Source organism: Oncorhynchus gorbuscha, linkage group LG05 (genome assembly GCF_021184085.1).
Source record: "Oncorhynchus gorbuscha isolate QuinsamMale2020 ecotype Even-year linkage group LG05, OgorEven_v1.0, whole genome shotgun sequence".
Lineage (NCBI taxonomy): Eukaryota > Metazoa > Chordata > Actinopteri > Salmoniformes > Salmonidae > Oncorhynchus > Oncorhynchus gorbuscha.
Window position 1 is genome coordinate 68,801,068 of NC_060177.1, and position 13,522 is coordinate 68,814,589.

At 44.4% G+C, this 13,522-nt stretch overlaps 1 protein-coding gene across 10 annotated transcripts in view; it reads right to left on the reverse strand.

Annotated features, from left to right (window-relative positions):
* Positions 1 to 259: 259 nt before the first annotated feature.
* The window catches only part of LOC124036401 (phospholipase DDHD2-like), a 36,068-nt gene continuing 22,805 nt past the window's right edge, over positions 260 to 13,522 (reverse strand). For 6 of the 10 annotated variants that reach the window (XM_046350948.1, XM_046350949.1, XM_046350953.1 and 3 more), the window contains 7 exons: positions 6,431 to 6,457; positions 5,609 to 5,764; positions 5,399 to 5,501; positions 5,095 to 5,256; positions 4,758 to 4,859; positions 3,463 to 3,628; positions 260 to 1,959 (listed from right to left, as the gene is read on the reverse strand). In XM_046350948.1, coding sequence (XP_046206904.1) covers positions 1,878 to 1,959; positions 3,463 to 3,628; positions 4,758 to 4,859; positions 5,095 to 5,256; positions 5,399 to 5,501; positions 5,609 to 5,764; positions 6,431 to 6,457 — 798 coding nt within the window. In that variant the 3' untranslated portion in view covers positions 260 to 1,877. Of the gene's footprint in view, positions 1,960 to 3,462; positions 3,629 to 4,757; positions 4,860 to 5,070; positions 5,257 to 5,398; positions 5,502 to 5,608; positions 5,765 to 6,430; positions 6,458 to 13,522 lie in introns of all 10 variants that reach the window. The other 4 variants (XM_046350954.1, XM_046350956.1, XM_046350955.1 and 1 more) reach the window with 4 other exon arrangements.

Below are 13,522 nucleotides of genomic sequence, written 5' to 3' on the forward strand. Positions count from 1 at the left end.
AATGAAATTAAATCTTAACGCTACAGCATAAAATGACACTAGACGATTCTGTGCTTCCAACTTGGTGGCAACAGTTTGGGGAAGGCCCTTTCCTGTTTCAGCATGACAATGTCCCCGTGCACAAAGCAACGTCCATGCAGAATGGTTTGTTGAGATCGGTGTGGAAGAACTTGACTGGCCTGCACAGAGCCCTGACCTCAAACCCCATCGAACACATTTGGGATGAATTGGAACGCCGCCTGCTAGCCAGGCCTAATCGCCCAACATCAGTGCTCGACCTCACTAATGCCCGTGGCTGAATGGAAGCAAGTCCCCACAGAAATGTTCCAACATCTCGTGGAAAGCCTTCCCAGAAAAGTGGAGGCTGTTATAACAGCAAAGGGGGGGAACCAACTCAACTCCATATTAACGCACATGATTTGGGAATGAGATGTTCGACGAGCAAAATTGGCCCTAACCACAGTTTAAAAGAGGTTGGTTGGCACACACCAAAGGGAGGGGGGGGGGGGGGGGGGTGATTTACACACACACTCATAGAAAGAAAACAACCCTGTTCCTTTTCTCCCCTCATACATACCTTCCTCTAAGATAAGTACTTGGAGGAAAAATGTCTTGTCAGTTCCATTAAAGATATATCATGTTATTTTCTACAATAATTTTAATACTTAGCTTTTACATGATACAAATAAATAAAAAAATGTAATTATCTATAGTCAGTCAGTTCATCTAGAGAGGAGTGAGATTATCAGAACATCACATTGCACTGGAATTATGGGTGGAGTACTTTTTATGGTAACACTTTACTTAAGAGCGACATGCAGCCTTCATATGCAGCCTTCATATGCAGCCTTCATATGCATATGCCCTTCATATGCCCTTTATAAAATGATTTTCTAAGCCTTAAGCAGCACCTAAGTAAAGTGCTACCTTTTTGGTAGTCAAGTACGTACTGATACGTACTGGTATACAACCTTCTGGAGACATGCACCAAACACACGGGAGAGGAATCATCATCCTGCATGATCTGTCGTTGTAAATGTATTATAGGACATGTCAAGTCTAAGGCCAAGTAAAAAGAAATGACTTGAAAATAACATATATAAAAGTTATGATCCAGACATGATCAAACAGGATCTGATTCTTTAGAAACACACATGTTAAATGCAGTCTGCCCATTCAACAGGAGGATCCAGCAGCTCAAACCCAGATCCTTCAGTGTGGTTTTAGGAAAATGGAAAACCAGTCACTATGGTTCTCCCATAGAGATGGGTAGAGGGCTCATTTGGATAGTATTCAATGTTGCTGCCCATGTGGTCACAGGACGAGAAATTTCAGAGATAGAAATGCACTAGAGAGCTCATCTCCAATGGGTTCTCCAGTCCTCTTCATGTCAGCTGGGACAGGTTTGGTTCTTCACGGAGCACTTCTCTGTCACACCCTTGAGACACACACACCCAGAGGCAGACGCCATCTGTCCGAGGAGGTGACTTGACGGTTTTGTGAGGCTCAGACACAAGGAATTCTGGGAGAGAGCAGTGGCTGCATGTCCTTTTTCATGTTGCTTTCATTACATTTTTAGTAACTTATAAATAACACTCTGTGTGTTTATAAAGACTTTATAGCCCTCTCTGTGTGTTTATAAAGACTTTATAGCCCTCTCTGTGTGTTTATAAAGACTTTATAGCCCTCTCTGTGTGTTTATAAAGCCTTTAAAACTCTGTGGTTATTCAATATTTATATCTCTGTGTTTTTACTGACATACTTGCCTTACTCCTTTCAGCTCCTAATAAAGCAAAGGGCCTCGTTGGTGCATCTCCACGGAATTCATGTGTTGTTATGAAGCCTCTATACCGGTCTCTGTGTTTATAAAGCCTTTGTTATTGCTGTGGCTGCTCAAAGGCCACACCCAGTTTGTCGTAGATCTCCTTTAGCAGCAGCAGAGCAGTGTCCTCAGACTCCCTACACACACAGGAGAGACAAAAGAGTGACTTACTTGTGTGTATGTACTGACATGAATAGTGCATTTGGAAAGTAATCAGACCCCTTCCCCTTTTACACATTTTGTTATGTTACAGCCTTATTCTACAATTGATTAAATAAATAAAACATCTCATTAATCTACACACAATACCCAATAATGACAATTATAATTTTAATAATGTTTAATTTACATTAGTATTCAGGCCATTTGCTATGAGACTCGAAATTGAGCTCAGGTGCATCCTGTTTCGATTGATCATCCTTGAGATGTTTCTACATCTTGATTGGAAGACACCTGTGGTCAATTAAATTGTTTGGACATGATTTGGAAATGTACACTTGTCTATATAAAGGTCCCACTGTTGACAGTGAATGTCAGAGACCAAGCCATGAGGTCAAAGGAATTGTCCGTAGAGCTCCGAGACCGGATTGGGTCGAGGCCCAGATCTGGGGAAGGGTATCAAACTATTTCTGCAGCATTGAAGGTCCCCAAGATCACAGTGGCCTCCATTATTCTTTCTAGAGCTGGCTGCCAGGCAAAACTGAGCAATCGGGGGAGAAGGGACTTGATCAGGAAGGTGATAACCATCTCTGCAGCACTCCACCAATCAGACCTTTATGGTAGTGGCCAGACGGAAGCCACTCGTCAGTAAAAGAAAAGGCACATGACAGCCCGCTTGGAGTTTTCCAAAATGCACCTAAAGACTCTCAGACAATGAGAAACAAGATTCTCTGGTGAAACCAAGACTGAACTCTTTGGCCTGAATGCCAAGCATCACGTCTGTAGGAAACCTGGCACCATCCCTACGGTGAAGCATGGTGGTGGCAGCATCATGCTGTTGGGATATTTTTCAGTGGCAGGGACTGGGACACTAGTCAGGATCGAAGGAAAGATGAACGGTGCAAAGTACAGAATGATCCTTGATGAAAACCTGCTCCAGAGTGCTCAGGACCTCAGACTGGGTCGAAGGTTCACCTTCCAGCAGGACAACGACCCTAAGCACACGCCCGATACAATGCAGGAGTGGCCCAGTCAGAGCCCAGAACCCGATCTAACATCTCTGGATTGAGGGGATCTGACAGAGCTTGAGGGGATCTGCAGAGAAGAATGGGAGAAACTCCCCAAATACAGGTGTGCCAAGCTTGTAGCGTCATACTCAAGAAGAGTCGAAGCTGTAATCGCTGCTAAAGGTGCTTCAACATAGTACTGAGTAAAGGGTCCGAATATTTATGTATTTTTGATAAATTAGCAAAAATTTCAATAAACCTTTTTTTGCTTTGTCATTATGAGGTATTGTGCGTAGATTGATAAGGGAAAAAATATATATACATTTTAGAATAAGGCTGTTACGTAACAAAATGTGGAACATGTCAAGGGGTAATTGGCATCAGCTAATGGGGATCCTAATAAATCCCCAAAATCTAAAGGATTAGCATTACACACACACAAGGACACGCACACACACACACACAGGTACTGACCAGTAGCAGAGGTGGGACTGGATGGCAAACAGATATTCGTTGAAACTCTCAATGGGCGCCTCCTGCAGTACATAGTCTATCCTCCGCCCTCCATTCAGCATCCCCACCTTCACCTGACGCCCCTTGTCCTCCGCCGACCCTGGAGACTCCACCTCTTCATGCACACCTGCAGGGTCAGAGATGGACCAATCACACAGAGGCAGACGGACTCCTATGTCCAGTCCAGAAACAACTCCTAGCCCTTACTTGCCATTTGCAGATGCACCTAGACTTCTAATGAATAGGATTAGTGAAGTTTCTGCCATTTTGCACATACAAATCTGCAGATGATGAAGCTACCTGGGAATGACAAGTGTTTCTGGGCCAGGTAAGTAACTCCTGTTTGAAGGAAAGATATCGAAGGGGAGGGGAGATTGCTAGAAATTGTAGAGAGAAAGTTAGCGAGTGGAGTGAGAGTTCAGTGGGCGAGGGGAGTTAGAGAGTTGAGTGTGCATAGGGAGTGAACGAGTAGAGTTTGTGAGAGGAGTTAGTGAGTGGGGTTAAAGAAAAATAAAGCTGAGCTTCAGGAAGCAGCAGCCACAAGTCAGGCAGTCTATCAAGGCACTGGGAGAGGCCATGTGCAGGGGGAGGGGCCAGGTGCATGGGAGAGGGGACAGGTGATGGGGGAAGGGGCTCAGAGATAACATGGCAACAGGTGAGATATGCTAAGAAGAGAGTGTTTAAAAGGCTTGATATGCTGAGAGAAGAAGGAGGATAATAACACACTACTGAAGAGCGTGAGCTGTGAGACACTGCGTCAACAGAACACATCCAAGGTAAGATGGATACTTTCCTGAAGACAGTTAATGCTATTGATTTAACCACACTATGTCTAGCTTCATTATCTAGTTTTAAAATCAGTCCATAGATATAACTGAAATATTATTGTAACTAGTCTGTCAGAAAATACTGCTTTAGCTAGGAGTAGCCTTAAAATAAATGCTTTGAGGCCCATATCAGGCTTCAATTTCCAGGTAGCTAAGGGACTCTATGCCTAGAGGACAATTTCAACTCTAAATATTAGGCTATTTCATCCAAGTTCAAGACAAAATATGAGGCCAAATAACCGGCCATTGTTGCTACAAAAAGTTAAATTACCATATCTGTGAGTGCACACAGGCGCGGCTATGTCTCTCTCTCTGACAGAGGGGGTGCTGTAAGGAGTATTCTCTGTGTACAGAGTTCTGGGCTGCAGCTGACAGTCAGACCACCCATACAGTAGATCATTCTGGCCTCCATATCTCCTGGCTTCTTACCTTGGAAGTAATGTAAGTGAAGGGCTTTGGGCCACTCCAGAATTTTAGTCCACAAATCAGCCTTACTCTTTTCCCTCACAGCAGCGCAGGCTGCTGCAGGGGCTAGGGTCAGGGGTTAGGGGTCAGGGTAAAGGAAAGAACACCAGAACAGCAGAGAGGAGAGGAAAGGGAACATGCAGGAGGAGACAAGGTTAGACATGTCAGCAAAAACACTCTCACACGCTTCAAACATGCTGAGGACTGGATGTTAACAGTTATGTTAAAAGCCTTAAAACTTGGGGTATTAGCCTACGCAGAGCAGTAATGCACTGACTCTGTGTGTGTGCATATGTGTTACTCTCTGTCTCCTGCAGGGATCTCTCTGCTGTAGTTTCTCCATCCTCCACAGGGGGCAGTGCAGCGACAGGCATTCGGACCAGAGACTGCCAGGCAGTACGAAACGAGCCGAGAACGTTATTCTTCAGGTCAGTACTCATCCGTGTCAGACTCTCTTTCAACTCTAGAGAACACACACCTGCACACACACTCCAAATGTTATTATATTTCATGTCATAAGGCTTTTCAACACCACAACACATTACAGACACAAAGATGAATTCTTTAACAGACGTATTGATAGAAAAGTAGGTTGATATCCGTACCCAGGTGCATCCTCTTGCGGCCCTTGTGATGTGGGATCAGCATGGGCTCTAGGTCTGACTCAGACACAATCATGGGCTCGATCCGATAGGCCACAGGGTCAAACTTTAGAGGGAGAGAGAACAAGCCATGTCCCAATAAATCGGATGTGTGCACGTGTGTGGGTGTTATATTATACAAATCTCAGGAATGGTGTGTATGTGTGTGCTTACAGGGTGGTATATGTTATAGAAGTTCTTGCAGGTGGGAAAGGTGTAGTTTGGGTCGATGCGTTTGAGTCCACGGACGGTCAGGAACATTCCGATGGGAGAACCGAACGCAAAGAAGGTCTGAGGATGGAATGCCAGCTGGGGGTAGTTAATGGACACCTGGAGAGAAGACAGGGAGGGAAGGAAAGTGAGCGAGAGAGAGAGTTGGTGGGGTTTATAAATCACGTGTATATTCAGCCCAGAGAAAACCAAGACAATAGGCTTGAACAGCCCAATAGAAATCGATCCCATGCAAAATGTCAACATTAAGTGATAATACATGGGTCAATACGGTGAAAAATAACGACCCAATAACATTCACACACACATACATACATTCAACATGGGTGCAAAATGTTCATGCATCACAACAAGCCAGCAAACAGTGATGGCAACACAAGGTCTGGGTACCCTCACAGCAGATAGCAGGAAACCATGGAGATGAGGACTCACAGGCATGAACAGTGGAGGTGTTCATGTACATACAGTATGTATCCTGGTAACAGTGAGAGTCCTATATGGAAGGAAGGGTGGAGGTGGAATGAGAGATTTGTCTGACTTATATGAGGACAGTAGAATAGATCTTTGAGAGGGCCTGACAGACTAGTTGACTGGTCACATTGGTGTTGAGTTTAGGGGCGGGGCTGGAGTTCTTTCTAAGGATACATTCTAATGCTTTCTATGAGGATAGGAGCATAAGAGGAAATGGAAGAGGAAAGAGAAGAGAACTAGTGTTGGGAGGCACAACCAACAGCATGTCCTGTATAGAGAGACAGTGTGACAGACCTGTCCCTTGGCTATGCCCCCGTTGGTCTGTCCAGGCAGGCAGAGGGAGACAAGCAGGAGGGCTAGTTAGACCTCACAGTCACCTTTACTACTACTACTACTACTACTGCTGCTACAACTACTACGACTACTGCGACAACTACTACCGCTGCTACTACTACTACTACTACTGCTGCTGCTGCTACTACTACTACTGCTACTACTACTATTGCTGCTGCTACTACTACGGCTGCTACTACTACCGCTGCTACTACTACTACTACTGCTGCTGCTACTACTACTACTACTACTGCTGCTACAACTACTACGACTACTGCGACAACTACTACCGCTGCTGCTACTACTACTATTGCTGCTGCTACTACTACCGCTGCTACTACTACCGCTGCTACTACTACTACTACTACTGCTGCTGCTGCTACTAATACTACTGCTGCTACTACTACAGCTGCTGCTACTACTACTACCGCTGCTGCTACTACTACTACTGCTGCTACTACTACTACACAGCTGCTGCTACTGCTGCTACTATTACTACTGCTGCTACAACTACTACGACTACTGCGACAACTACTACCGCTGCTGCTACTACTACTATTGCTGCTGCTACTACTACCGCTGCTACTACTACCGCTGCTACTACTATTACTACTGCTGCTGCTGCTGCTACTACTACCGCTGCTGCTACTACTACTACTACTGCTGCGACAACTACTACCGCTGCTGCTACTACTACTATTGCTGCTGCTACTACTACTACCGCTGCTGCTACTACTACTACTATTGCTGCTGCTGCTACTACTACCGCTGCTGCTACTACTACTACGACTACTGCGACAACTACTACCGCTGCTGCTACTACTACTATTGCTGCTGCTACTACTACCGCTGCTACTACTACCGCTACTACTGCTGCTGCTGCTACTACTACTACTGCTACTACTACTATTGCTGCTGCTACTACTACCGCTGCTACTACTACCGCTGCTACTACTACTACTACTGCTACTACTGCTACTACTACCGCTGCTGCTACTACTACTACTACTGCTGCTGCTGCTACTACTACTAATTCTACTACTACTGCTGCTACTACTACTACTACTACTACCGCTGCTGCTACTACTACTACTACTACTACTGCTGCTGCTACTACTACTAATTCTACTACTGCTGCTACTACTACTACTACTACTACCGCTGCTGCTGCTACTACTACTACTACTACTACTACTACTACTACTACTACTACTGCTGCTGCTACTACTACTACCACTGCTGCTACTACTACTACTGCTACTACTATACTACTACTACTACTACTACTATGCTGCTACTGCTACTACTACTACTACTACTACTACTACTACTGCTACTACTACCGCTGCTGCTACTACTACTACTACTGCTGCTACTGCTACTACAACTGCTGCTGCTACTACTACCACTGCTGCTACTACTACTACTGCTGCTACTACTACCGCTGCTGCTGCTACTACTACTACTGCTGCTACTACTACTACTGCTGCTACTACTACTGCTGCTGCTACTGCTGCTACTATTACTACCGCTGCTGCTATTGCTGCTGCTACTACTACCGCTGCTGCTACTACTACCGCTGCTGCTACTACTACCGCTGCTGCTATTGCTGCTACTACTACTACTGCTGCTACTACTACTACTGCTGCTACTACTACTACTGCTGCTACTACTACTACTGCTGCTACTACTACTACTGCTACTACCTACTACTACTGCTACTACTACTACTGCTGCTGCTACTACTACTACTACTGCTGCTCCTACTGCTGCTGCTGCTACTACTACTACTACTACTACTACCGCTGCTGCTACTACTACTACTACTACTGCTGCTGCTACTACTGCTGCTACTACTGCTGCTACTACTACTACTACTACTGCTGCTGCTACTACTACTACTACTACTGCTGCTGCTACTACTACTAATTCTACTGCTGCTGCTACTACTACTACTACAGCTACTGCTGCTGCTGCTACTACTACTACTACTACTAATGCTACTACTACTACTGCACTACTGCTACACTACTACTACTACTACTGCTGCTACTACTACTACTGCTACTGCTACTACTACTACTACTACTACTGCTGCTGCTACTACTACTGCTACTACTACTACTACCGCTGCTGCTGCTACTACTACTGCTGCTACTACTACTGCTGCTGCTACTACTGCTGCTGCTACTACTACTGCACCGCTGCTGCTATTGCTGCTGCTACTACTGCTGCTGCTGCTACTACTACTACCTACTGCTGCTGCTACTACTACCACTGCTGCCGCTACTACCACTGCTACTACTACTACCGCTGCTGCTACTGCTGCTACTACTACTGCTGCTACTACTACCGCTGCTGCTACTGCTGCTACTACTACTACTGCTGCTGCTACTACTACTACTGCTACTACTACTACTACTGCTGCTGCTACTACGACCGCTGCTGCTACTGCTACTACTACTACTGCTGCTGTTGCTACTACTACTACCGCTGCTGCTACTACTACTACTGCTGCCACTACTACTACCACTGCTACTACTACTACCGCTGCTGCTACTGCTGCTACTACTACTGCTGCTACTACTACCGCTGCTGCTACTACTACTACTGCTACTACTACTACTGCTGCTGCTACTACTACTACTGCTACTACTACTACCGCTGCTGCTGCTACTACTACTACTGCTGCTACTACTACCGCTGCTGCTACTGCTGCTACTACTACTACTGCTGCTGCTACTCCTACAGCTATTGCTGCTACAGCTACTACAACTACTAATGCTGCTGCTACAACTACTACTGCTGCTACAACTACTACAACTACAACTACTAGCACTACTACTGCTGATACCACTACAACAACTACTACTGCTGACATAACTACTACAACTACTACTGCAACTACTGCTGCTACAGATACTGCTGCTACAGCTACTACAACTACTGCTGCTGCTACAACTACTACTGCAACTACTACTGCTACAACTACAACTACTGCTGCTACAACTACTGCTACAACTACTGCTGCTACAACTACTACTACTGCAACTACTGCTGCTAAAACTACTGCTGCTAAAACTACCGTTGCTACAGCTACTACAACTACTACTGCTGCTACAACTACTACAAGTACTACTGCTGATACCACAACTACTACTGCTGATACCAATACAACTACTACTACTGCTACAACTACTACTGCTGATACCACTACAACTACTACAACTACTACTGCTGATACCACTACAACTACTACTGCTGATACCAATACAACTACTACTGCTGCTACAACCACTACTGCTACAACCACTACTGCTGATACCACTACAACTACTACTACTGCTACAACTACTACTGCTGATACCACTACAACTACTACTGCTGATACCAATACAACTACTACTGCTGCTACAACTACTACTGCTACAACTACTACTGCTGATACCACTACAAATACTAATGCTGATACCAATACAACTACTACTGCTGCTACAACTACTACTGCTGCTACAACTACTACTGCTGATACCACTACAACTACTACTGCTACAACTACTACTGCTGATACCACTACAACTACTACTGCTGATACCAATACAACTACTACTGCTGCTACAACTACTACTGCTACAACTACTACTGCTGATACCACTACAACTACTACTACTGCTACAACTACTACTGCTGATACCACTACAACTACTACAACTACTACTACAACTACTACTGCTGATACCAATACAACTACTACTACTGCTGATACCACTAGAACTACTACTACAACTACTACTACTACAACTACTACTGCTGATACCACTACAACTACTAATGCTACAACTACTACTGCTACAACTACTACTGCTGATACCACTACAACTACTAATGCTACAACTACTACTGCTACAACTACTACTGCTGATACCACTACAACTACTAATGCTACAACTACTAATGCTACAACTACTACTGCTACAACTAATACTGCTGATACCACTACAACTACTAATGCTCCAACTACTGCTGCCACTACTGCTACAACAACTACTGCTACTACAACTACTGCTACAACAACTACTGCTACAACAACTACTGCTACAACAACTACTACTGCTGCTACAGCTATTCCTGCTACAGCTACTACAACTACTACTGCTACAACTACTACTGCTACAACTACTACTGCTGCTGCTACAACTACTACTACAACTACTACTGCTGCTGCTACAACTACTACTGCTGCAACTACTGCTGCTACAACTACTGCTGCTACATCTACTGCTGCAACTACTGCTGCTGCAACTACTGCTGCAACTACTGCTGCAACTACAACTACTGCTGCTGCATCTACTGCTGCTACAGCTATTGCTGCTACAACTACTACAACTCCTGCTGCTGCTACAACTACTACTGCTACTACAACTACTACAACTACTACTACAACTACTAGAACTACTACTACTGCTACAACTACTACTGCTGATACCACTACTACAACTACTACAACGACTACAACAACGACTACTGCTGCTACTGCTGCTACAACTGCTACAACTACTACTACTGCTACTGCAACTACTGCTGCTACAGCTACTACAACGACTACTGCTGCTGCTACAACTACTACTACAACTACTACTGCTGCTGCTACAACTACTACTGCTACAACTACTACTGCTGCTACAACTACTACTGCTGATACCACAACTACTACTGCTGATCCCACTACAACTACTGCTACTGCTACAACTACTACTGCTGATACCACTACAACTACTACAACTACTACTGCTGATACCACTACAACTACTACTGCTGATACCAATACAACTACTACTGCTGCTACAACCACTACTGCTACAACCACTACTGCTGATACCACTACAACTACTACTACTGCTACAACTACTACTGCTGATACCACTACAACTACTACTGCTGATACCAATACAACTACTACTGCTGCTACAACTACTACTGCTACAACTACTACTGCTGATACCACTACAAATACTAATGCTGATACCAATACAACTACTACTGCTGCTACAACTACTACTGCTGCTACAACTACTACTGCTGATACCACTACAACTACTACTGCTACAACTACTACTGCTGATACCACTACAACTACTACTGCTGATACCAATACAACTACTACTGCTGCTACAACTACTACTGCTACAACTACTACTGCTGATACCACTACAACTACTACTACTGCTACAACTACTACTGCTGATACCACTACAACTACTACAACTACTACTACAACTACTACTGCTGATACCAATACAACTACTACTACTGCTGATACCACTAGAACTACTACTACAACTACTACTACTACAACTACTACTGCTGATACCACTACAACTACTAATGCTACAACTACTACTGCTACAACTACTACTGCTGATACCACTACAACTACTAATGCTACAACTACTACTGCTACAACTACTACTGCTGATACCACTACAACTACTAATGCTACAACTACTAATGCTACAACTACTACTGCTACAACTAATACTGCTGATACCACTACAACTACTAATGCTCCAACTACTGCTGCCACTACTGCTACAACAACTACTGCTACTACAACTACTGCTACAACAACTACTGCTACAACAACTACTGCTACAACAACTACTACTGCTGCTACAGCTATTCCTGCTACAGCTACTACAACTACTACTGCTACAACTACTACTGCTACAACTACTACTGCTGCTGCTACAACTACTACTACAACTACTACTGCTGCTGCTACAACTACTACTGCTGCAACTACTGCTGCTACAACTACTGCTGCTACATCTACTGCTGCAACTACTGCTGCTGCAACTACTGCTGCAACTACTGCTGCAACTACAACTACTGCTGCTGCATCTACTGCTGCTACAGCTATTGCTGCTACAACTACTACAACTCCTGCTGCTGCTACAACTACTACTGCTACTACAACTACTACAACTACTACTACAACTACTAGAACTACTACTACTGCTACAACTACTACTGCTGATACCACTACTACAACTACTACAACGACTACAACAACGACTACTGCTGCTACTGCTGCTACAACTGCTACAACTACTACTACTGCTACTGCAACTACTGCTGCTACAGCTACTACAACGACTACTGCTGCTGCTACAACTACTACTGCTGCTGCTACAACTACTACTGCTACAACTACTACTGCTGCTACAACTACTACTGCTAATACCACAACTACTACTGCTGATCCCACTACAACTACTAATGCTACAACTACTACTACTGCAAATACTGCTACAACAACTACTGCTGCTGCAACTACTGCTGCTACAGCTATTGCTGCTACAGCTACTACAACTACTACTACTACAACTGCTACAACTACTACTGCTGATACCACTACAACACCTACTGCCACAACTACTACTACATCTACTGCTGCTACGACTGCTGCAACAACTACTGCTGCTGCTACAACTACTACAACAACTACTGCTGCTACAACTACTGCTGCTACAGCTACTACAACTACTACTGCTGATGCTACAGCTACTACTGCTACAAATACTACTACTGCTACAACTACTACTGCTACAACTACTACTGCTGCTAAAACTACTAATGCTGCAACTACTGCTGCTACAACTACTACTGCTGCTGCAACTACTGCTGCTGCAACTACTGCTGCTACAACTGCTGCTACAGCTACTGCAACTACTGCTGCTGCTGCTACTGCTGCTGCAACTACTGCTGCTGCTGCTACTGCTGCTACAGCTACTACAACTACTACTGCTGCTGTTACAACTACTACAACTACTACAACAACTACTGCTGCAACAACTACTGCTGCTACAGCTACTACAACTACTACTGCTGCTGCTACAGCTACTACTGCTGTTACAGCTACTACAACTACTATTGCTGCTACTATTACTGCTGCTGCTACAACTACTACAACAACTACTGCTGCTACAACTACTACAACTACTACTGATGCTAAAACTACTACTGCTACAACTACTGCTGCTAACTACAACT